This window comes from Panthera pardus, unplaced genomic scaffold, assembly GCF_024362965.1.
Source record: "Panthera pardus isolate Hobbes unplaced genomic scaffold, ASM2436296v1 HiC_scaffold_3, whole genome shotgun sequence".
In the NCBI taxonomy this organism is placed as follows: Eukaryota; Metazoa; Chordata; class Mammalia; order Carnivora; family Felidae; genus Panthera; species Panthera pardus.
Window position 1 is genome coordinate 3,803,853 of NW_026526876.1, and position 26,005 is coordinate 3,829,857.

Below are 26,005 nucleotides of genomic sequence, written 5' to 3' on the forward strand. Positions count from 1 at the left end.
TTGGATGCTTAACTGACTGAGCCACCCAGGCGCCGCAATGATTTATTTTATTTAAGTTCATTTATTTATTTTGAGAGAGAGAGAGAGAGTGAGAATGGAGGAGAAGCAGAGAGAGAGAGAGGGAAAGACAGGATCCCAAGCAGGCTCCACACTGTCAGCACAGAGCCCCATGCAGGGCTCAAACTAAGGAACCGTGAGATCATGACCTGAGCTGAAAAGAGGAGTCGGATGCTTAAGCCACTGAGCCACCCAGGCGCCCACCAATGATTTCTTGAAAATGTAAATCTTCACCTTTAAGGAAGGTGGGAGCCCATTCTTTTTGATTCACCAACTGGTTAGCCAACTCAAGAGAATCTCCCGATTTTCAAGGCCTAGGTTTACAAACGTATTAGAATCTTTGTACAGTAGATAACTAATATCTACTCTATACTTGCCATGAATACAAAAAGCAACCAACATCTGCGCCCATCCAAACATACATTACATAATTATTTCCTTAAAACAGAGGCAAGATATTATTGTACCACAGAAAAATGAGCTATGCAGAATGTATTATCTCGAGAGCCCTGATCGATAACATGCGTACCCAGAAAATATTAGTTATAAAGCAGATACGTGTGTGTGTGTGTGTGTGTGTGTGTGTGCGCGCGCGTGAGTGCTGTTGGGAATGCTATTTATAAGACGCACAGAGAATAAATTAGGAGTGGGGTACAGTAGCCAGACTCCTTCCTTTTACCTGTCCCCGATTTTGGCATGGATAACTGGATCCCCAGATCTAAAGAGAACATCAAGAGATCACGTCCAGGCAAACACTACAAATGATCAGCTCTCTCTTGAGGAGACCAAGAGGTTTAGGTGGTGCTTAAAGCTTGGCAATCAGTAGGAAAAGTGGGTGAGAGGAAGGGCAGGAGGGGATGTAGATCTTAGGCTCCAGATGACTTACCTAGTGTGACACAACAACAAATAAAGTGATAGTCTGGGTGAAAATCATTCGATGACCAGCTATGCGCCCCCCCCCCCCCACTTACGTTGACCTAATCGAATTATATAATTACTGTGACTTCCTCCTCAATCTTCAGTAGGAGTGTTAACAGAGGCACCTCAAAGTCAAGGAAAGTCAAAATCACCCCGAAGATACGGCAAGAAGAGGGCGAGTCCTGTTTGTAAGGAAACAAGGGGGCATAGATGGTGGGCAAGAGAGTTTGGAAGCAAAAATCCTTGCAGGGGATACGACAAACAGTGATACTTTATTCTGGATCAGGGGCAAGATCCTCTCTCTCTCTCTTGCTCGCTCACTTTCCCCCATCTAGTTTTTCAGCAAGCCCATGACCTTGGTTATCTTTGAGAATTCAGAATGGATAAAATGTCTGGCTTTTCTTAAGGGTGATTGGTTTTTCCTTCATTGTTCCCTTACGCACAGCCTGAGAACTTCTGTAAGAGCTGCCTTTCCAGTTTTGGTCTCACAGCCTGCCTCCTCCCTGCCACTGAGACTTCTCACTTCTGGGACTATTGCGTCATCAGGAATAGAATGTCCCTTTGTTGTTTTGGAGAGACTGTGGTAAAGATTTAAAATGCCTTTCAAATATTTTTGGTTAATAGGATAGCACTTGAGTCGAACTCCCTGCAGAGACTAGCTTCAAGGTGAAGTTTCAGGAGGGCTCTACTAACAAGGGCTCTACTATATCCTTGAATATACGTACGTTTATGTACCTGTACAGGTATACCTGCAAGGGTAAAGTCTTAGCAGTGGCGTTGCCAAGATAGGGACGAGGATAACGGCCCTTAACAGTTAGAAAGGTATCGGGGCACCTGGGTGGCTCAGTAGGTTAAGCGTCGCACTTCGGCTCAGGTCATGATCTCACAGTTCGTGAGTTCAAGCCCCATATGGGGCTCTCTGCTGTCAGCACAGAGCCTGCTTCAGATCCTCTGTCTCCCTCTCTCTGCCCCTCCCCTGCTCTCACACACTCTCTCTTAAAAATAAATAAACATAAAAAAATTGGAAAGATATTGATATCGCACCCCTATGTTTATTGCAGCATTATTTACGATAGCCAAATTATGGAAGCAACCCAAGTGTCCATCAGTAGAAGAATGGATAAAGAAGATGTGGGTTGTGTGTGTGTGTGTGTGTGTGTGTATTTACTTGCATATATACATATACTATATACAAATATATACATGTATATACTCCACATATGTACATTATATATATTTGTGCATACACACACACATACACACACTGAAATATTACTCAGCCATAAAAAGAATGAAATCTTGCCATTTGCAACAACACGGATAGATCTAGAGGGTATAATGGTAAGCGAAATAAGTTAGAGAAAGACAAATACTGTATGATTTCACTCATATGTGGAATATAAGAAATCAAAGGAACAAAGAAAAAAAAGATACCAAACAACAGACCCTTAACTATGGAGAACAAACAGATGGTTGCCAGAGGGGAGGTGAGTGGGGGGATGGGTGAAATAGGTAAAGGGAATTAAGAGTACACTTATCTTGATGAGCACTGAGTAATGTACAGAATTGTTGAATCATTTATTGTACAGTTGAAACTAACATAACACTCCATGTTAACTATACTGGAATTAAAATTAAAAAAAAATAATACCAAAAGAGGGGAACGCTAACATAGCTGATTGGATTTGGAAAAAAATTAGAAAGATATTGCCATAGTTATCCTTAAAAATGATATACCAATTTACAGTCTCACCAACAGTGCATGAGAGCTTCCACCACACCCGGGCATGTCCAAACTGGGTGTTAGCCATCATTTTGTACTTGCTTATATGGTAAGTAAAAATAGTTTCTGCATTTCTTTGAGGTGGGTCGCTAACAAGCTAAATGTCCACCAGCGGGCAGTGATGAAGTAGATATGGAAAAATTCACACTATGGAATACTCGCTAACAGCTAAAAATTGTATCATGAGGACCTACATGTATTGACTTGGAAAGAGATCCATGATATATTATTATATGAAGAAAGACACCCTAGTGAACAATGAGTTATCACAATTCCTTTTTTAAAAAATTTGGGGGGTGCCTGGGTGGCTCAGTTGGTTGAGCGTCCGACTTTGGCTCAGGTCATGATCTCACGGTCTGTGGGTTCAAGCCCCACATTGGGCTCTGTGCTGACGGCTTGGAGCCTGGAGCCTGCTTTGGATTCTGTGTCCCCCCTCCCCGCCCCCGACCCCGTTCCTCCCCTGCTCGCACTCTGTCTCTCTCTCAAAAATAAAGATTAAAAAAAATGTGAGTTTGTTGACACACAATGTTACATTAGTTTCAGGTAAATGACATACTGTTTCGACAAGTTAACACATTATGCTATGTCCCCATTACATTGCTATTACAATATCATTGACTGTATTCCTTATGCTGTGCCTTTTATTCCCATGACTTACTCATTTAGTAACTGGAAGCCTGTATCTCCCACTCCCCTTCACCCATTTTGCTCATTCTTCCCCCACCCCCTTCCCTCTGGCAACCATCTCTGTATTTATAGGTCTGATTCTACTTTTATTCATTTATTGTTGTTGTTGTTGTTTAAGATTCCACTTTTGAGTGAAATCTGGTGGTATTCGTCTTTCTTGGTTTGACTTGTTGCACTTAGCATCATACCCTCCAGGTACTTTCTGTGTTGTCTCAAATGGCACGATCTCATTCTTTTTATGGCTGCTTAAACATCTTCATAATCCATTCGTCTATTGTTGGACATCTACATCGCTTCCATATCTTGGCTATTGTAAATAATACTATAATAAACATAAGGATGCATATATTGAATTAGTGTTTTTGTTTTCTTTGGGTAAATATCCGATAGTGGAAATACTCCATACTGTTTTCCACCATGGCTCCACTGATTTGCAGTCCTACGAACAGTGCACGAGAGTTCCTTTCTCTCCACATTCTTGCCAATGCTTTTATCTTGTATTTTTTATTTTAGTCATTCTGACAGGTGCAAAATGGTATCTCATTGTGGTTTTGATTTGCATTTCTCTGCAAATTATTAGAGATGTTGAGCATCTTTTCATGCATCTGTTGACCATCCGTGTGTCTTCTTTGGCAAAATGTCTGTTCAGGTCCTCTGCCCATTTTTTAAATTGGGTTGTTTTTTTGGTGATGAGTTGTGTAAGTTCTTTACGTATTTTGGATATTAACCCCTGGTCGGATAGATCATTTGCAAATATCTCCCACCATTCAGTAGGTTACCTTTTTGTTTTCTTGGTGGTTTCCTTTGCTGTGTGCAAAAGCCTTTTATTTTGATGTAGTGCTGATGTTCCCACCCCCCGCTTTTTTTTTTTTTTTTTTTTTTGCTTTTGTTCCCCTTGCCTTAGGAGACCTAGGAGATGTGTCTAGAAAAATCTTGCTACGACTGATGTCAGACAGATTACTGCCTGTGTTCTAGGATTTTTATGGCTTCGGGTCTCACATTTAGGTCTTTAATCCATTTTGGGTTTATTTTTGTGTGTAGTGTTAAAGGGTGGTCCAGTTTCATTCTTTCGCTTGTAGCTGCCCAGTTTTCCCAGCACCATTCATTGAAGAGACTGTTTTTCCCCATTGTACATTCTTGCTTTCTGTGTCATAGATTGACCATATAATTACCGGTTTATTTCTGGGCTCTGTGTTCTGTTCCATTGGTCTATGTCTCTCTTTCTTTTTTTTGAATGCCAGCACCATACTGTTTTGATTACTACAGCCTTCTAGTGTATATCAAAATCTGAATTCTGATACCTCCAGCTTTGTTTTTCTTTCTTAAGATGGCTTTGGCTATTTGAGGTCTTTTGTGGCTTCATACGTATTTCGGTGTTTTTTCTTCTAGTTTTGTGAAAAATGCTGTTGGTATATTATTCAGGGATTACACTGAATCTGTAGATGGCTTTGGGAAATATGGATATTTTAACAATATTAATTTTTCCAGTCCGTAAGCACGGAATACCTGTTTTCTGTCATCTTTAATTTCTTTCATCAATGTCTTATAGTTCAGAGTTTAAGTCTCATCTCTTTGATTAAATTTATTTCTAGGTATTTTATTATTCTTGGTGCAATTGAAAATGGGAGTGTTTTTAAAATTCTTCTTTCTGCTGCTTCATTATTAGTGTATATAAATGCTACGAATTTCTGCTACTAATTTTGCATCCTGCAACTTTATGGAATGCACTCACTACTTCCAGTAGTGTTTTGGTAGTCTTAAGGATTTTCTATGTATAGTATCATGTCATCTGGAAATAGTGACAGTTTAACTTCTTTACCAACGTGGACACTTCTTATTTCTTTTTCTTATCTGATTGCTATGGCTAGGACTTCCAGTAGTACGTTGAATAAATGTGGTGAGAGTCGACATCCTTGTCTTATTCCTGATCTTAGGGTAAAAGCTTTCAGTTTTCACCATGGAGTATAAAATGTTGGTTGTGGATTTTCATGTCTGGCCTTTATTATGTTGAGGTATGATCTCTCTGCCCCCACTTTCTTGACACAATTCCTTTTTTTAATGTTTTTATTTTTTATTTTTGAGAGAGAGAGAGCGAGAGACAGAGTATGAGTGGAGGAGGGACAGAAAGAGTGAGACATAGAATCTGAAGCAGGCTCCAGGCTCTGAGCTGTCAGCGCAGAGCCCGATGTGGGGCTCAAACCCACAAATTGTGGGATCGTGACCTGAGACGAAGTCAGATGCTTAACTAACTGAGCCACCCATGTGCCCCCAAACAATTCCTTTTTCTAAAGGAGAAAAACTGTGTGTTTTCATGTACACACATACACACACACACACAGAGTGGTTGATTCTGGGATTAAAAAGGACAGTGGGGAAGATTTTAACATCTTAATTTTATTTAGTTTTATATGCTTTAGTAAAAATATTTAATATTTTACTATTTACTATTTTAACATCAATTTAACAATATTTAATCATCAATTCAATATTATAATTATTAAATACTATTTAATGTAATAATTTAACATTTAATAATTTAATAAAATGTTATTTATTTAACAAAGTGGACAGGGAGATATTTGAAGCTTCATCCCATCTTAGTATGTCCATACACAAACATCTTGGGATAAAACCTATTTTGTCAAGGAAAATTATATGTTCAGCACACTGTTGCATTTTATTTTCTAGTTCTGCATTGGTATAGTTTGGGGTACAGATTGTTTTTAATGTTTATTTATTTTTGACAGAAAGAGAGAGAGAGAGAGGGAGAGAGAGAGAGACAGCACAAGTGGGGGAGGGGCAGAGAGAGAGGGAGAGACAGAATATGAAGCAGGCCAGGCTCCGAGCTGTCAGCACAGAGCGCGACCTGGGGCTCGAACCCACGAACTGCGAGATCATGACCTGAGCCAAAGTTGGACGCTTAACTGACTGAGCTACCCAGGCACCCCACGTACAGACTTTTAATTGTTAGGTCAGACTAGACAATGACTTTCATGACTCAGTTATTCCTTTCGTAAAATGGGGATAATGCTTTCAGTGTATCTATGAGGTATTAGAGGGAGTGAAAAGCCCAAGTGAAAGAGAGATAATAGATTTGCTCACATGTGAAGACATCTTTGTTACTTCTAGGTATTAGGCGCCTTGGAAGTCTTGACCGTCATGCAGCATGTCAGAATGAATCTCTTATCCCTGTCAAGTGACTTTTAGAACCGCTGCTATTGTTAAAAAACATTTTAGGAACTCTTGTTCAGGAAGTGCCTTTTTTTGGTCACATTGTGATATATTTAGGCTGTATATTTTGATGCAGTTTTGAGTTTGGAAAATGTCCAAAGATCATTTGGAATCAAATTTGATAAATAATTAATAAGATAGAGGTCAAACTTTGTGATGCAGTTTTTGTTTAAAAATAGAGATCGGGGGGCGCCTGGGTGGCTTGGTCGGTTAAGCGTCCGACTTTGGCTCAGGTGATGATCTCACGGTTCGTGAGTTCGAGCCCCGTGTCGGGCTCTGTGCTGACAGCTCAGAGCCTGGAGCCTGTTTCAGATTCTGTGTCTCCCTCTCTCTCTGCCCCTCACCTGTTCATGCTCTGTCTCTCTCTGTCTCAAAAATAAATAAACGTTAAAAAAAAATTTAAAAAATAAATAAATAAAAATAGAGATCGGTGGGGCACCTGGTGGCTCAGTCGGTTAAGCGACCAACTCTTGGTTTCAGCTCAGGTCATGATCTCACGGTTCATGGGACTGAACCCCATGTCTGGCTCTGTGCTGACAGTGCTGAGCCTGCTTGGGATTCTCTCTCTCCCTGTCTCTTTGCCCCTCCCTCGCTTGTGCTCTCTCTCAAGATAAATAAACATTAAAAAAAAATGGAGATTTGTTACTATAAATTTATAAGGCCTATTTTGTGTGAATCATAAATGAGGTAGAAAGCACCTTCCCACAGGGAAGTCACAAAATGTGTGGAACATTGGGATTACATATGTTCCCTCCAAAATATGCATATCTAGAGCTGAATACACACTTGTACACAAATACCAGTATATTTCGTAAAAACTTGTCGTGTTGAATATGTCATAATTTCTAGCGTTATAGAGGATTTTTGCCCGCATGACGGCATACCCATTGGACAACAAAGACCTCAGATGGGTTTAACTTCCATGCATAACGAATTACTATTTTTCATGGAACGCTCTGACTTGCTTTTGTTTTCTTTTTTTGAAAAACCAGATGATGAGAAAATTCAAAAAGAAAGACGCCCCGTAGACATGATCAAACGCTCGAAGAAAAAGTCCTGGCAAATCCCTATGTCACCTGACCAGTTCCTACTGACCGTTAATGCCCTGCAGCAGGCCCATAATTCGGGGGCATTTGCCTATCCCCGTAGGCCGCAAACCCAAGTCATCGATGCCCAGGGACCTTCGATTCCACACCCAAGGAAGGTCTTGAGTTTCAAAGGAAAATCAATCCAACACGCAGTTGATAGGTTGAGGCGCAGCGAACCTCCCATAGATGTGAAACAAACCAACATTCCCCTGGAGATCCAGAATCTGCAGCCCAACCTGAAGAACTCTTTGCACAGTCCCCGAGTCCAGTCCACCATACCCCAGCCCGTGATAATCCACCCCCGACTCACCGGCAGCTGCAAGGGTGAAGACCAAGTGACCAGCTCCATCGACGGGACCGTGCGCGCCTTCAGCCCATTAACCAGCACGCAGGTCATTAAACCGAACCGCATGCTGGCTCCACCAGCGGGCATGACAACCAAATCTGTCAAGAGAGAACGACCTCACTTCTGTACGACCCTTGATCCCTTTAGAGCGAACACTCAGTTCATGTTGTTGACTGTAAGGGAGGAGAAAGAGTACAGGGAGGCCAAGAGGAAGGAGCATCAGGCCAGGAAGCCCACTGAAGTGCTCGATCCAGAAAAAGCCAGCAAATCTGCATGGATCAGGAAGATCCAAGGCCTGCCTATAGATAATTTCCTGAAGCAAGGGAAAATAGCGGCTCCTGAACTTGGACAAAACATGTTTATCTGAACCAGCCTTGGGGCATGAACATCTTACAATAAACAGAAAACCAAGTGGATGTTGGGGTTTGGCTACTTGTTTTCTTTGTTTGTTTGTTTGTTTTGGACTGGCCCTTGGCAATGTGGGGAGTCCGAATTATCTTCCTAGAAGCCAAAGAATGGATATAATCAAAGTAAGAAAAGAGGGGGAGCTGGGAGCTGGGAGCGATTGGCATCTGTGTTCCCACTGAAAACCACTGAAACTTATGAAAGCCCAACTTCACTGGTGGGAGATGGGAAAGTGATCATTGGAAATTGAATACCACTCATCATTACCAGTTCAGGGCTACCATTCTGATCGCACATGAATGATGGGATTGTGTTAGAATAATGCATTGGAATTCTCTGGTATTTTTGCACGGAAGCCTGATGAAGTTCAATGAGCTCAGTTAAGCATCTAAAAGGAGATACCCTCAATGGGGTTGACCTATTGCATTGGAGAACGTTATGCGTTCTTTTCCTTCTCAGGGCTCTTATGGAAGAGAATTAGGCATAGACATCTTTTCTTCGAAGAGGGACACTAATATCAAGTGTGTGGATGTTTCTACTTAGACCTTCCAAGATGGTGTCAGGGACCAGGCAGGTAAAAGAGGGCGGCACGCTACCGGAGCGATGGCCCATCGGAGAGCTCAAGCCTCCTACTCCGTGGCTCAGCATGACCATAGGATGGTGTGAGATAGTAGAAAATATAGATTGGTCTCTGCCCCCAGTTCCTGGCACAGAGCTCCTGAAACCCTTATAAATTCCTAAGTGATACGAACACCAGGAACATCTCTTCTCTTTAACGAGGCGACTCAGAGTGGGCTCCTGGATGGGTCCTCGATGGGGGCTGGTCGGTCACCAGAAAGCTTGGGGATTTTAGCCCCACCCCACATCCTCTCCAGAGAGGAGAGAGCTCCAGAGAGGAGTTAATGATCCATCATGCCTACGGTGATGAAACCTCCGTAAAAATCTCAACAGTATGGGGTTCAGAGTGCTTCCAGATTGGTGCACACATCCATGCACTGGGAGGGTGATGCACCCCAACTCCATGGACCCTCCCAGGCCTTGCCCATATGTGTCTCTTTGTCTGGTTGTTCATCTGTATCTTTTAATAAGCTGGCACATGTAAGTGTTTCCTCGAGTTCTGTGAACTCCTCTAGCAAATTGCTTGAACTCAAGAGGGAGGGTCATCGGAACCTCAAATCTATAGCCAGTTGGTCAGGAGCGCAGTGATAAACTGGGCATGTGAAGAATGAGTGTATGTGAGAGACAGAAAGAGAGAGGGAGAGCTGGCACGCACGAGAGTCTTCTGGGACTGAGCCCGTAACCTGTGGGATCTGGCTCTATCTCTTTAAAATGTCAGAATTGAATTGAATTGTAGGACACCCAGCTGCTGTCACTGAGAACTGCTTGGTGTGGGGAAGGAACTCCCACACATCTGGTGACCAGAAGTGAAGTGTTTTATGTGAAGAGTAAGAGAGACAGACAGCAGAGAAGTACAGTAGGGAAGAAGTGGGCTTTTCCCTGCACAGCAGAGAGACTGAACTGAGACTTTCCTATACAGGTGGTAATGAATTCAAGTAGAATGCAAACCAAAAACAACACAAAACTCCACAACCCACACACTGGATGGGGCGCCAAACACATGGCATGGGCAGGCTAGAGGCACAGGCCACCTCTTCAGGGCCTTCGCTTTTCACCTCCAAGTGCGGGACCGTAATTCTTTGCCAAGGTTTCTCTCCTTTAAGAATTTATTTTTTTTTCATTATTAGGATATTAAGTTTATTTCTTTATTAAAAAAGTTTTTTGGGGGGGGTCCTGGGTGGCTCAGTCCATTAAGCATCTGACTTCGGCTAGGGTCATGATCTTGCAGCTGGTGAGTTCTAGTCCCCCGTCGGGATCTGAGCTGATAGCGTGCAGCCTGGAGCCTGCTTCGGATTCTGTGTCTCCCCCTCTCTCTGCCTCTAACCCACTCGCATTCTGTCTCTGATTAAAAACTCTTTTTTTTTTAATCTTCATTTATCTTTGAGAAAGAGAGACAGAGTGTGAGTGGGGGAGGAACAGAGAGAGAGGGAGACACAGAATCCAAAGAAGGCTCCAGGTTCTGGGCTGTGAGCACAGAGCCTGACTCCGGGCTGGCATCACGAACTGAGAGTTCATAACCTGAGCGGAAGTCGGACGCTTAACCCAGGCGCCCCTAGGATATTAAGTTTAAAGTAGCACCGGCAAATAGCCATGTAAAAATTGTGATTTCAACGTAAAGGATCCCCTGGATGAAGGAAATGTGCTAATACACATTATTCTATGAGTGTTCCAGTAGCACGCTGATGTAGGTCAGGCAGATAGGATATTCTTATAATCACACTGTTACAGTCACAATTTCAAAGATGATGTGAAAGTCTCTGAATTTCAGATCCTTCATGGAGCAAAATGACATCACCGGAGATTAAACTTAAAACAGTATGAAGAATTACACTTACTATTTACTAAGCACACTTAACCCTGTTCGGATACCATCATCATCCTCACTTTACAAAACTGAGGAAAGACGTATATAGAGGTTATTGGATAGCTAGTACCCGGAGAAGCCACACGCTCTCACCCGCTTTATTCCTTATTGTTTCCAGGCGTCGATTTTCCTCCCACAATAAAACTCGAGTCCCCGCCCTGTTCCTTCTAAATAGCGTCCCAGACATTTGCCGCGCCCCCGACGCCCCGCCCACACGCTCGCCTCTCCCTCCATGCCCCGCCCCCGACGCACCGTCCCCCGCACTCGCCCCGCCCCCGGACCTCTCGCCCCGCCTCGCGTCCCGCCCCGAGACCGCCCCGCCCCCGGGCGCCGCGCCCACACGCTCGTCCCGCCCCGGAAGCCACGCCTCCTCAGTTCCTCCTCCCGCAAAGCACCTGGAAGCGGAAGCGGGGACGGGCTGAGCTTGTGCTTTGCTCCGCCCCTCCTGTGGGGACCTGGTCGCGTCAGTGGCCGCGCTGACGTGGCTCCCGGAAGTGGGCCTGGCGCAGGGCGGTCATGTTGCAGCAGGTGAGGGGCCGCGGGCGCGTCGTGAGGGTGGGTGTGGCTGGGCGCCGGGCTTGCTGGGTCCCAGAGGGGCGCGAGTCTGGCGTCCCGGGGCCGTTGTGCCCGCGCCCCCGCTGGCTGACCGAGCCCCGGGGTTGGGGAGCCGGAGGGAGCGTGGCTGGGGCCCCGAGGCCTCGGGGGGGGGTGGGGGTGCCCCGGCTGAGCCTCGGAGGGACGGCTGCGGGGTGTGCAGAAGCGCATTGCCAGCAGAGTGGGGGCGCCGGATCGCACGGGTGCCGGTGCCGTACTGAGGAAACGCCCTCGGTGTGAAGTTGCGGGTGGTCTGGCTTTCCCCAACCATTCGGGGACTTTCGGGGGTGCAGTGCGATCCTGCAGGAGTAGGAGACACCGCCAGGCCCTTCCTTGCAGTCAAGTGCTTGTTGCCGAAGTAACACTAATGGTGATTGTTGATCACTTCGATGGTCACGGCTGTGCCCTTAGAGTTAATTACAGTTTGCAGGTCTAGACCAGAGATGAGGAAGAAGAATAATCTCTTCCTAGGTTAAACAAAACAAAACAAAACTTTTTGCTGTTTATCGTGCACTTTCACTTGAGTATCCATAGCTTTTTTTTTTTTTTCCCCATTGAGGGATTATTATGGCCCAGGCACCGTTCTAGGCCCTAGGATAGGGCTGTGAACGGCACACATTTCTTACCCTGAAATGTGTGAGTTGTAGGGTGCTGGGGGGTGGGGGCTTGTCGATGGGTTGGGGTGGGGAGACCTAACTAGTTACATATGAGGATGTTTCCAGGTGATGCCAGCAAACACAAAGTGACGTATATAGCAAGTATCTGGGAATAGGGCAGCCTTAGAATTTATGGTCAGTAAAGACCGCTCTAAGGAGGTTGCTTGAGTAGACAAGATCCAGTGATGGTTCGAGTCTGCTTTCTGAACCTGCACCCAGGCTGAAGGAAGCTGGAGAAAAACACACAGCCATACGGACCGTTCCCAAGTCCAGTTTGTGACCGTGAACCTCAAGCGGGCCCTTAAGGCTGCCAGGCACTCGTCCCCACGTTCCCACAGGCCCCTCCCTCTCCCACCCTCCTGGGCCACTACTGTGGTTTCTCTTTAGACCTTCAGCCTTCCTTCCTTCCTTCCTTCCCTCCCTCCGCGTCCACCGAGAAACTGGAAGCCATCAGAAGAGAATTTCACACCACCTGCCATATGCTTCTTTGCCCGGGATCTCCCACATACTCTGCCTTTCTTTTCCTGTTCGTTCTCCATCCTTAGGCCATCCTGCCTACTGGTTTCCGTGCCTCTGGTCTGCTGGAAGGTGGTGCTCCAGCAACTCTCTCTTTGCTTTTCTCCATCATCACTGTTTTCTTTCCGTTTTTAAAAGCTTGTTGTTTTTTTTTTTTTTTTAAATTTATTTATTTTGAGAGCGAGCGCGGGTGCAAGCTGGGGAAAGGGCAGAGAGGGAGAGAGAATCCCAAGCAGGCTCTGTGCGGTCAGCGCAGAGCCCTGAAGGGGGGCTTGATCCTGTGAACCTTGATATCGTGACCTGGGCCGAAATCAAGAGTCGGAGGCCCAACCGGCTGAGCCACCCAGGCGCCACCAAAGCTTAAGTGGACATATAAACATGCTTTAATTTCTCCTGCCTTAAAAAATAAAAACTTCACTCTAAACGCCCTTTGAGGTATATCACCCCATTCTTGGTTCCTTAAGGTTTATTTATACTTGTCTCTTACTTTTTCTGTTGTCTCTTGTGTCCATTCTAGTCTGGTTTTCTCCCTCTTCCGTCTGCCATCCTGAAACTGTTCTTAGTGAGGTCACTGATGACCTGTTAGAAATACAGTGGTCTTGGGGCCACTCAGTGGGTTAAGAATCCGACTTCGGCTCTGGTCATGACCTCACGGCTCGTGAGTTGGAGCCGCGCATCGGGCTCTGTGCTGACGGCTCAGAGCCCGGAGCCTGCTTTGGGTTCTGCGTCTCCCTCTCTCTCTGCTCCTACCCCATTTGCACTCTCTCAAAAAAGAAACATTAAAAAAAAAAAAAAAGAAAGAAAGAAATACAGTAGTCTCTGTGGTTTTCATCCTCCTTGTGAGCAGCGTTTGACACGGTTGATCTGACCCTCCTCCTGGAAGCACTTTCTTCCCCTGACTCCCTGGACACGACCCCCCTGGTTCAGCTCCTAGGCCTTAACACATCCTCTCCAGCCCCCACTGCTTACTCCTTCTCATCTTTCTGACCCCTAAATATTGGGAGTGCCCAAGCGTCTGTCTTTGGTGCTTTCATTTTTAGCTGCTCAGGACAAAAACTTTGGAATCTTCCTTAACCCCTTTTCTCTTACCCCCACGTTCAGCCCGTCAGCAAATCCTGTCATTTCCACTCTAAAACGTATTTGGAATCTGGATGTTTTTCGCCACCTCCACTGCCTCCTCCGTAGCCCAAGCCACTGCTTCTTGGCACAAAGCTTCACAGCCTTGTGCCTTTGTCTTTCCCCTCCTTCTCCCAGCTTCGCCATACAGTGGCCAGAATTTTCATTTAACACCCAAATCGGAGCATTTTAGAGGACGCTAGTGGTTCCCCTTCTCAATTTTTTAAAAAAGTCTTAGTGTCAGCATCTTCAGGTTAAAGGTCCAAAACCAAACTCTTTTTCTTTTTTAAATTTTTTTAATGTTTATTTATTTATTTGGGGAGAGACAGAATGTAAGCAGGCAAGAGGCAGAGAGAGAGGGAGACACAGAATCGGAAGCAGGCTCCAGGCTCCGAGTGGTCAGTACAGAACCCGATGTGGGGCTCGAACTCATTGACCGGGAGATCATGACCTGAGCCGAGGTTCGAAGCTGAACCGACTGAGCCACCCAGGCGCCCCAAACTTAGTGTCTTAATAGAAATTTATCTTCTAGTTCCAGGTCAGAAGTCAAAAACGAGTCAAGGGCTAAGGAGGCACCAGGATACTCTTCCCCTCTCAAACTCCTTAATTCAGAAATCTGTTTGCAAAAATCTGTTTGCTAAAAAGTTACATATTTACAGATTCCAAGCATTAGCACCAGGAAGTCTGGCAGGACTGAGAGGAGGCATTATCAGTCCACCACAGTTCAAGAAGGGGGTGCGGCCCGAGATAAGGTCTTAGAGGTGGGCGGGGCCGGGTGGTGATGGTTCTGATGGGTAGTCCATTTTTATGAAGTCAAAGTAGGGAGATGATATGTATGAGAGGTCACCCCATCTGCTGGATATGGATTGGATTGTTGGGATCAAGGAGAAGTGTCGGCTTTTCAGACCCTAGCATCATACTGTGGATCTCAGTCTTGGCTGTACATTATTGTCATCTGAGGGGCTTTAAAAAAATCCGGATGCCCAGACCACACCCCAGACCACCTTGGGGTGGGGATCAGGTATCAGGGTTTCTTTCTCTTTTTCTTTTCTTTTCTTTTCTTTTCTTTTCTTTTCTTTTCTTTTCTTTTCTTTTCTTTTCCTTTTCTCTTTTCTCTTTTCTCTTTTCTCTTCTCTTCTCTTCTTTTCCCTTTCCTTTTCCTTCCTTCCTTCCTTCCTTCCTTCCTTCCTTCCTTCCTTCCTTCCATCTTTCTGTCTGCCTTTCTTTGTGTCTTTCTGTCTTGTACCCAAGGCAGTTTCAACCTGTGAGCCAAGGTTGAGAACCACTGGTCTCAGATCTGAGTCTATTTTCCTCTTAAAACCTTAGCCCCCATTCTGCTTCTCTCACTGTTCTCTTACTCCGTGGACCCCTACCTAGACTTTGTGCGTTTCCACTCTCTGCCTTTGAAAATATACCTAGTCAAGGGACTGGAGTGAGCAGGAGGCCTTGCTCTGTCGGCACCCAGCACATAAGCTCTCCTCCCGAGCCCTTTGGTAGGAAAGATTCGCTTCCTCCTCTGTGCTCCCATTTGCACTCCTGTTTCTCCTGGTTCCGATCACAGTCTGCAGTTGCCTCCTTTGTTCATCCGCTCCCGCCTTCAAGGAATATTGTGCCGCCTGGCCGGGTGCTATGCGGTACACCGGGACTTATTACAACGCAGTGACAGTCCTTGCCCCCAGGAGCTTAGTGTCTAGATGGAGGTGGTCCTTGGAGAGCTGTAGTAGGATTGTCGGGCAGGCGGGGATTGGAAATGGGAAGCCTGGGGATTTCAGGGCAAATTTCTCAGCTCTTTGGGTATTGTAGCTGAAATTTCCCAGGTGGATTTGGTGTTGCCTGAGGGTTTGCTGTGTAGGGGATGGAGAAGGGAAGAGCTTTCTGGGTGGAGAAAAGATGTGAAAGGCAGGCAGATGGGAGCCCCTGGTGTTTTCTGAGAACACGTAGTGGTAGAACTGTATCGCTGCGCTGCCCAGTGGGAGGGAGCGTCGGAAGGGAAGGAGGGGATGGGTGGAGGAGGTGAGTTTTACCTTCTACCCAGAGGAGCACCGCTGAGAACGATTTGCGAGGGGAAGGACCCGCTGTGACTGTCCTGTGAGGAAGATTGCCCTGTGGGTGATGAGGGGCTGGAGTCCGGCAGGGAGGAGGTGAAGGCAGGTGGGTGGTGGGTGGCTGGCGCCAGGCAAGGGGTGAGAGCAGGTTCGTCGTGGTTGCGGCTGAGGCTGGGCTGAGGCCGGGCTGAGGCCTCAGCGGGTCGAGGTGTGAGCCACCCTGAGGGTCCGAGGCCGAGAGAGGGAGAAAGGCTGTGCGTCGAGGGCGGAAGACAGAAGGGGAGGTCCCGGCTCAGGGTTTTTGAAACCTCTTTCCAGCAACAAATGACCCCTGAAGAAGTTCATATGCCGACCGGAGAGGTCCCAGAGGAAGACCTAAGATACAAGAGAGTGTAAATAAAGGGGAAATTGATGGAGGAGGCAGGAAAGGAAGAGATTCCGAGCCCCGTGGCTGGTTTCACGTTGGATAAACACAGACTAGTGAGAAGGGGTCGGGGAAACAGGGGTGCAGGCAGATGATTTCGTGAAGGAGCCAAAAGCATGGAGTTTGTCCCCGGGAGTCCCTGCTGGTGACGGAGCCGCTGAGCGCAGCAGCCGTGGGAAGTTTCCAGGAGCGTTATTGGGGTGCCCTTTCGCTAGGTTGTGAATTCCCGACGTCCGGGACCGTGTCTGTCTTCTGCTTTCCATTTTGGCGTGGTGCCTTCTATGTAGGAGACACGCAAGTACTGAGTTTCCTCTTGCTTCACGGATATTTAATTTTCCTGCTAGGACAGTAATGATGACACCGAGGATGTCTCCCTGTTTGATGCGGAAGAGGAGACCACTAACAGACCAAAAAAATCCAAAATCAGGTAAGAGGGTGAGTCGTCGGAGTTGGGTTCTGTGTGTCGACGGGTGCCGGCCGATGGCATTCAAGGCAGAGCGGTTGCCACGAACTTGTGCGCAGCGGCCACCTGGCGGTTTGAGCTTTGGTCTGGGGCACAGGCGACAGTTCAGATTTGCTGTGGGAGTTAACTGGCCCGTGGAGTTTACTCAGTGCCGCGTCTTCACGTCTGCGAAGCCGATTTTGTGAACCCTCGTGTGTTTACTTCTACCACTTGTTTATCGAGAGTGCATCGTTTCTTTAGACCCTGTGCGTGTTGCATTCGGATTGATTGTGCAGATTTCAGAATCGGATCTTTTGTCGATAACACGAACACGTCAAGCCAAACAGACCTCGATTCCAAATTCAGGTCCCTGTCAAGAGATTGGCTTACTGCGGTTAACTCCCACCTGACCTTTGAGAAGATGATGCTGAGTGAGAGACGGCAGTCACAAAAGACCACTCGTATGCTTTCATTTATACGAAATGCCCAGAATAGGCAAATCTGTAGAGACAATTGTACGTTAGCGGTTGTCTGTGGCTGGAGAGAGGGGTGGGGTTGGGGCGGATGAGGAGGGACTGCCCGTGGGTGCCGAGTTTGTTTTGGGGCAATGAGAAAGCTCCAAAGGAGAGCGCGCGGTTCTGTGAATATACCAAAAAACTGTTGGGGCCTCCATTTTAAACAGACGAATTGCGGGGTATGTGGATTATACCTCAATAAAGCTGTTAAAACCAAAAGTCTGCCTGAGAGCTACTTTGCCTTAAAGCCAGAAGTGATTTCTGAAGGCCTAGGAGTTCTGTTTTATTTTTATTTATTTTAATTTCTAACTTAATTTCTGTGCCCAGCATGGGGCTCGAACTCGGGACCCCGAAGTCAAGAGTCGCGTGGTCTACTGACTCTGCCAGCCAGGCACCCTGGAATTAGTTTTTTATGTGACAGTAATTTCTTTTTTAGTTAAAAAAAAATTTTTTTTAATGTTTGTTTATTTTTGTGAGAGAGAGAGAGAGAGAGAGAGAGAGAGCAAGCGCGAGTCGGGGAGGGGCAGAGAGAAAGGGAGACACAGAATCCGAAGCAGGCTCCAGGCTCCGAGCTGTCAGCACAGAGCCTGGCGCAGGGCTCAAACTCATGAACCATGAGATCATGACCCGAGCCGAAGTTGGATGCCCAACAGACTGAGCCACCCAGGCTCCCCATCTTCTTAAATTTTTTTTAACGTTTATTTATTTTTGAGAGACAGAGAAAGACAGAGCACGATCAGGGGAGGGGCAGAGAGAGAGAGGGAGACACAGAATCCGAAGCAGGCTCCTGGCTCCGAGCTGTCAGCATGGAACCCGGCGCGGGGCTCGAACCCACGAACCGTGAGATCATGACCTGAGCCGAAGTCGGACGCTCAACCGCCTGAGCCACCCAGGTGCCCCATATGAGAAAATAGTTTTTAATCCTGAGAGTATAGTTTCCTGAATTCTCCAAGCTTGGCAGAGTGGCTCATATATTTTGTGAAAGTTCAACTCCTATTTGCATACGGTATTTTCTGTGGCAGCAAGGCCCGGTCAGATAATGGGATGTAATGTAAAAATAGAGGAGGCCATTTGCTTTTTCCTCAGAATCGTCTCTTGTTTTGACCAAACCCTGGCTGGTGGATGCTGTGGCGGAAGGCGTCGTTCATCTGTGTCCGCAGCCCCTGTGCTGAAGCGTAATTGCCTTTCTTTCACTGTGTTTTGATTTCCAGACACCCGGTGGCGTCATTTTTCCATTTGTTCTTTCGAGTCAGTGCCATCGTCGTCTATCTGCTCTGTGAGTTGTTCAGCAGCAGCTTTATTGCCTGTATGGTGACAATTATCTTGTTGTTGTCGTGTGACTTTTGGGCAGTCAAGGTAGGTCTGATTGTTTTCTCATTTTAACGTTGTATTTGATGTGATGAGACTGAACGATGTATGAACCGTGGGGGGAGAATGACCCTTAGCATCTTGGATTTGTCTTCATTTATATCTTTCTGTCGCCGCAGGCGTCCCGTGTGTTAAGGTCTATCATCAGATCACATGTAGGTTATTACACTACTACTGATTTATCTGTGCCTTATGTCAGCCTCCATCAGCTTTAAAATTAAACAGAGAAGCAAAATGTGATCGCAGCCACAGGTCCTGTATACTGTTTCTAATTCATATCACTTGTCTTGCTTCAGGGCGTGCTGTGTGCCATATCTAGATAAGAGCCCAGGAGAGGGCATGCGCCCATTCTTGAGGAGCGTGCCCGCCATTCGCAAAGGCCCCTATGCGTGTCCCAGGGCGGTGTTTCTCCACCAGGACCAGTTTTGTTCCCCAGAGGACGACTGTCCATGTCCGAAGACGGTTTTGGTCGTCACAGCTGGGGTTGGGGGAGGTGTGTTGCTGACATCCAGTGGGTAGAGGCCGTGGATGCTGCTAAGGTCCTAAGGTGCACAGGATAGCCCCCTGCAACAAAAAATTTTCTGACCCCAGATGTCAGTAGTGCAGAGGTCGAGAAACCCTGCTAGAAGGGATAAGAGGGAGTAAGGAATGGTTTTAAACTCAAAGGCAACTGTAAGTAGAGGGATGGGTGGATAGACAGACACCTAGATAGATGGACGCGTGATAAGGTAACTGTAGTAAAATATTAAATACAGACTCTAGTGGTAGGCATTTGGGTGCTCACTATAAAATTTGACTTTGCTGTGTGTTTGGAAATTTTCATAGTCAAATGGTGGGGGAAAAAAAGTCAAAGGTTTAAAAAAAAAAAAAAAAAAGCTAATTTTGGAATTTCCGAGGCGTGTGTATTGGTTCAGAGACCAGTAAGATGTTACAAGTCTATTCCCAGCCACCAACCCACCCATTTTTTTAGACCTTTCAGTTCTCCCACCAGAAATGGCTGGCTCGGTGGTCGCCAGCTTCCATAGGCCACAGAATGCTGAGAATGGGGATTATAAAGGTCTCTCTTTTTCTTTTTAAAGTTTCTTTATTAATTTTGAGAGAGACAGAAGGAGTGCACTCCAGTTGTGGAGGGGCAGAGAGAGAGGGGGAGAGAGGATCTCTGAGCTGAAATCGAGTCAGAGGCTGAACCAACTGAGCTACCCAGGCGTCCCCATAAAGGTCTCTTTTATTTAGGCTTTTTTTTTTTTTTTTTTTTTATTACTGTCTTTGGCTTATATTTCTTTGAATTTCTTCTGTTGCTCTACGCTCTGCACTGTTTACTGTATCCCGGTCACAATTTTGTTTTGAGGCATGTTTCTTTTTGTTGTTCATGTAATGTCTGTTTAGCCTGATAGAACAACAGCCTTCAGTCAGTTCTTCCTGGTCATTTCCAAATTCTTATAATTAAATCCTTCTGGGTTTAGGGTTTTAAAAACCCAGTGCCAAAAAGTGTATTTTCTGATAAAGATTTTGTTTTTCTTCTTCTTTTTTTTTTTTTTTTTTTAAGCAAGGACTTAAAAAATGTCACTCTTTTATCTGTGGCAGAATTACTTTCACAGATGCCCAAACCACTGAGATATAAAGCAAATTAATTTTAACAGTAAATGTAATTTGATTAAACTCTTTTTAAAAAATTTTTTTTTTTAACGTTTATTTATTTTTGAGACAGAGGCAGAACATGAACGGGGGAGGGTCGGAGAGAGAGGGAGACACAGAATCTGAAACAGGCTCCAGGCTCTGAGCCGTCAGCCCAGAGCCCGACGCGGAGCTCGAACTCATGGACCGCGAGATCGTGACCTGAGCTGAAGTCGGACGCTTAACCGACTGAGCCACCCAGGCGCCCCTAAACTCTTTTTTTTTTTTTTTAATGTTTATTTATTTTTGAGAGAGAGAGAGTGTTAGGGGGGAGGTGTGGAGGGAGAGGGAGACACAGAGTCCCAAACAGGCTCCAGGCTCTGAGCCGTCAGCACAGAGCCCGACGCGGGGCTTGAACTCACAGACTGTGAGATCATGACCTGAGCCGAAGTCGGACGCTCAACTGACTGAGCCCCCCAGGAGCCCCTCTTTTTGAAGATAACAGTTTGAAGATTGGGTCAAACATCAAGAGCCCAGCCGAAAGATCTAACTAAAATGGCAACAGTAGAAGAAGTAAATGGCAAAGATAATATCCGACCAATTTAAACCAGAAGAAACCTGGCATTATAATCTTATCAGACAAAATAGAGAGTAAGACAGCACTCAAGGGAATAAGAAAGGGCCTCTTATGAATGACAGTGAGGACCAGTCACGGAATGGCATCCCTTCAAACCGGGCGCAGGGAAGAACTATTAGAAGTATTAGGGGAAGATGCACAAAACGTCGCGACAGGAGTCAAACAAAGTACTGTCTCTGCTGGATCACAGCGACACAAAAGAAGGTCTGAAAGATCTAAACGAAATGGCAGTTGAGCTTACGAGCGACACCGTGGAACTTTGTACATACAGGGGACCTCTTCCTGTTCAGTCCCCGTGGAACGTTCACAGAAGTTGGTTAAGCGTCACAGTGAAGAAAACCCAGATAAATGCCCCAGAGCAGCTCTGTTTTCTAGCCCGGTACAATAAAGCTAAGAATTCATTAAAGAGAATGGTTTTCCAAATCAGAATTACAAGTAAATGCCAACCTGCTGAGATACCTTGGCTTTAAACAGGAAATAAAGACTGTGAATACAGATTATTTATACCCTAATGACAATGATCATCTACACTGAAGCTTTCAGAACGTGTCTATTGCTGAACTCGGAGGAAAAACATAGGCAGAAGGCTTTTATCGTTAGAGGTCCAGAAGCGTCCAAAACAATAAGCCAGAGAGAAATTAGGAAAATAATCTAATGGTCAAAGCAGAAAAGAACAGGATAATGGGAAAAGAGTTTGAAAATGTTCCAAGAGGCGTTGTTTGAAAATCGCCAATAAGAGAGGCCCCCGACTGTCCTCTGTCTTCAGGGGCAGCTCTCCTCTTTCCTTAGTCTTTCAGTGTTAGCATTTCTACAATGTGAATTTTGGTCTGAAGGCTCTTCTTTTCTTTTTTAAACATTTAAAAAAATTTTTTTAAATTTATTTTGAGAGAGAAAGTGAGTGAGCATGAGCGGGGGAGGGGCAGAGAGAGAGGGAGAGAGAGAATCCCAAGCAGGCTCTGCACCGTCAGTGCAGAGCCCGACGTGGGGCTCAGTGTCACGAACCGTGAGATCACAACCTGAACCAAAATCAAGAGTCGGACGCTTAACTGCGACACCCAAGGCAGCCCTCAAATCACTGTTTTTTTTGTTTGTTTTTTTTTTCTTTAATGTTTACTTATTTTTGAGAGAGAGAGAGTGCAAGTGGGGAAGGGGCAGAGATAGAGGAGGGCAGAGGATCTGAAGTGGTCTCCGTGCTGACAGCAGACAGCCTGACGCAGGGCTCCAACTCAAGAACTGAGATCATGACCTGAGCTGAAACCCAAGAGGTGGTCACCCACCCAACTGAGCCTCCCAGGCGCCCCGCAGATCACTGCTTTTTAACTTGAGCGAACCAGACGCGTATGAGTTGCCTTATTCCTACTCCATTTCCAGTCAATCACCTCAAGTCCCATAAATCGATTGATTTTACTTTTTTCCCAAGGGCTCTGGGCTACTGATCTTTCTAGAATGTTGCTCTCATTCCCGAATCACCTTAACACCCGGATTCCTAACCTTTTTGTGCCATGGACCCCTTTCACAGTCTCATGAAGTTGTGAGCTCATTTATTTATTTATTTATATTTATTTATTTATTCATTTAAGTAATCTCTACACCCAGTGTGGGGCTCGAACTCACAACCCTGAGATCAAGAGTCACACGCTCCACGGAGTGAGCCAACCAGGCGCCCCTGTGAACGCTTTTCAGTACGTGAGGGAAAATACATAAGATTTCAGAGGCAGTCACGTACATTGAGACATAATGGAAACGTTAAAAAGGCAGATTTCTGATTTTACAATGCGTGCTTCTCTTGGAATGTCTAGTTACTTTCAAAGCAGTGGCAAGCATAAAAGCTATACTGTGGTGTCTGCAGGTTTTTTTTATTGGTCCAAGTCCCAGGTACCGCTGCTCCTACCGTGGTTTGTTGTCTGCACTCATAATTTAAAGATAAACTAAACTTCAGAAGTTAGTGAAAATAAAGATACAACTTTTCCCTCCCCCAAGTTTCACAGAACGCCTGAATCTGTTAGTGGGCACCCCTGATTAAACATCTTCTGCAGTGGGGTGCCTGGGCGGCTCAGTCGGTGAGCATCTGACTCTCGGTCTCTGCTCACGTCATGATCTGGTTGTGTGGGTTCAAGTCCCCGGTTCGGCTGTGCGCTGACAGTGCGGAGCCTGCTTGGGGGTCTCTCTCTCCCTCTCTCTCTGCCCCTCCCCCTTCCCCCCCACTTGCTGCCTCTGTCCGTCTCTCACAGTCAATAAATAAACCTTAAAAAATATTCTCCTGCATTAGAGATTCCTACTTATCCTTTAAATTTTGTTCCCAATGTTGATTCCTCAAGGGAGGCCATTTCTGACTCCCAGACTAGATCAGATTTCTGTTTGACTGTTACGGCAACCTGCACTCCTCCCCCACCGCCTCTCCCTCGCCCTTCCCTTCCCTCGGGTGGTGGTGGTGGTGGCACATTCCTGTGCTGGTTGACTGCCTCTCTTCCCCATGACACTTGCAGCTGGGATAGTACCTCATAGTAGGTGCTCAGTAAACGTCAGTGGCGTAAATAAACCTTGAGAAAGCTATCAAAGTCATTGGTCGTAGTTTGTTACATTAGTAAGAGGGAAAGAGCTTGGGACGTTTGAGGCGCTGAATGAGGAGTAGTGCCTGTAACCTCTGTCTTAACTTGGTCAACGTGGGCTGCTATAACCATACCATAGACTGGGTGGCTTATAAACAGTAGGAACTTCTTTTTCCGATTCTAGGGGCTGGAAGTCCAAGATCAGGTTGTCAGGATGGTCAGCTTCTGGTGAGGGCCTTCTTCTGGGTTCTGGACTGCCACTTTCTCATTTTATCTTCACATGGCAGAGCAGAGAGAGGCAGTAAACTCTCCTGACTCTTAAAAGGGTGCTGATCCCATTCGCGAACGCTCCATCCTATGACCTCATTGCAGCCTGATCGCCCACAAAGGCCTGACCTCCTAATACCGTCACGTGGGGGTGGGGCAAGAGTTTGAACGTGTGGGTTTGGCGGGGGCGGGGCACAAACCTTCAGTCCAGAACCACCATTTTTAGAGACGCACAGTTATTTGGAGCTGCAGTCGGGATATGTAGGGAAAAGGTAGTCTCAGTAACTAAAGAGCACGGGGCTTAGGAACACATTAGGGAATTAGACAAAGGACACAAGTTCATGACAAAAAAGAGAAGGGTAATTTTTTTTTTTTTTAATGCTTATTTTTGAGAGCCAAAGCACGAGCGGGGGAGGGGCAGAGAGAGAGGGAGACCTAGAATCCAAAGGTTCCAGGCTCTGAGCTGTCAGCACAGAATCCGACGGGCTCAAACTCACAAACTGCGAGATTATGACCTGAGCCAAAGTTGGACCCTTAAATGAGCCACCCAGGCACCCCGAGAATGTCTTTATTCTTTTTTTTTAATTTTTTTTTTAATGTTTATTTATTTTTGACAGAGACAGACAGAGCATGAGTGGGGGAGGGGCAGAGAGAGAGGAGACACAGAATCCAAAGCAGGTTCCAGGCTCTGAGCTGTCAGCACAGAGCCTGATGCGGGGCTCGAACTCACCAACCATGAGGCCATGACCTGAGCCGAAGTCGGATGCTTAACCGACTGAGCCACCCTGGCGCCCTGAGAAGGGTAATGTTTATGGACACGCCCACCCTGTCACCTCTACCCCTGCGGGTCCTGCCATTGCATTTCCTGTATTGTTTTGTTCAGGCCTGGTACGTGGTGGTCTTTGTTAACTGGATATTGTGGAGGTAAAGCCCACGATTTTTTTGGTTGGTGATGTGTTCACGCCGAGATGTGGTCTCGTAGGCCTTTAAGTGACACTTTTTAAAAACGCGTGTGTATATGTTCTTCTTTCTCAGAATGTCACAGGTAGACTCATGGTTGGTCTGCGTTGGTGGAATCACATAGACGAAGATGGAAAGAGCCATTGGGTGTTTGAGTCCAGGAAGGTAAGCTGCCCTTTTTATTTTTCAAAGTGTCATTCAGTAAGTTACATGTAGATTACACTTGCATGTTGAAGGCCAAAGTATTCAGGACTGGAAGTGCTACCCCACATTGCTCGGCATGTCAGCACTAAACCAGACGGCCTCCCGAAACTTAGCTGCGTTTTTCTGTCTAGTTGAGATTGGAAGAAAGGCATGTACAGGAAAGAAGCCTCTGAGACAGGAGGTTGGGTCGGAGTTTGTGCTGTGTGCTAAGCCGCCCATCAGGGGCTGCTGATAAAGCATCTCTGAGGACCCACTGCGTTGTGTTGCCTCGCCTGGTACCTCCGGGGATTTCCTCCTGTTAGGAGAGAACTGCTTCCAATAGCTTGTTCTGTCCTCGTTCCCGTGGTCCACTGCCCCGTGTGCGCAGGAACAAGAAAAAGGATTACAAGTGGATAGAAAATCTGAATTGATCAGAGCCGTCTCTCCTTTAAGCCTCTGCCTTCAGGAGCCCCAGGGGACGCTGACCTGTTTTGGGTTAGCCTGCTCATCTGCGGTGAACATTCAGGTTCCCCTGGAAATCGGCTTGAGAGGCAGAGGACAGAATTCTTGGAGATGCTACTAATTACATTGTTGGCCTGATGCTCGGAAGGACCTCGACAAGTACCGCTTGCAAGGAAGCAGTGTTGTGCTTAGTGAGCCCGTACTCCTTATATCATAAAATCCACCGTGGAGGCAAGTCAAACAAGAAAGTTAAACTTTCTGGGGATTGCTGAAACACTGTGGTCATTGCCCAGAATCCCTTGATTCCATTTCTTTCTCTGGACCCCTGACCAGGATGACTAGCCTTGATTTCCTTGATCCTTACCTCCTAAGGTGTGATTCCAAACTTCCTTATGAATGAACAGTGTTAGGTACAGTGAGAATTGAACAGAAGTCCATCACAAGCAACGTTTTCTGTGTTGGCTCATGACAGATTGTCCACTCGGCCCCGAAGGTACCAAATTCTCGAATTAAAGCATATTTAAGCCAGTTCTTAAGATTAAATCGTGGTGGGTCCACTAACTGTCCTTTGGGGGGTTCTAACTTGGGACTTGGGTCATTTGTATTAATTTATTTGACTTTTAGGTTATGGTGTTTGTCATTAAAAATGTTAAGCTTTTT

At 46.0% G+C, this 26,005-nt stretch overlaps 2 protein-coding genes across 5 annotated transcripts in view; both read left to right on the forward strand.

Moving 5' to 3' along the window:
• Positions 1-8,526, forward strand: part of FBXW10B (F-box and WD repeat domain containing 10B) — a 33,520-nt gene extending 24,994 nt beyond the window's left edge. For all 4 annotated transcript variants that reach the window (XM_053893103.1, XM_053893104.1, XM_053893106.1 and 1 more), the window contains one exon: positions 7,669-8,526. In XM_053893103.1, the coding sequence (XP_053749078.1) occupies positions 7,669-8,477 (809 nt within the window). In that variant the 3' untranslated portion in view covers positions 8,478-8,526. The remainder of the gene's footprint in view (positions 1-7,668) is intronic.
• A 2,869-nt stretch (positions 8,527-11,395) lies between these two features.
• The window catches only part of TVP23C (trans-golgi network vesicle protein 23 homolog C), a 23,106-nt gene continuing 8,496 nt past the window's right edge, over positions 11,396-26,005 (forward strand). The window contains exons 1-4 of the mRNA XM_019413388.2: positions 11,396-11,525; positions 16,693-16,775; positions 18,517-18,661; positions 24,776-24,865. Of these exons, the coding sequence (XP_019268933.1) occupies positions 11,514-11,525; positions 16,693-16,775; positions 18,517-18,661; positions 24,776-24,865 (330 nt within the window). The 5' untranslated portion in view covers positions 11,396-11,513. The remainder of the gene's footprint in view (positions 11,526-16,692; positions 16,776-18,516; positions 18,662-24,775; positions 24,866-26,005) is intronic.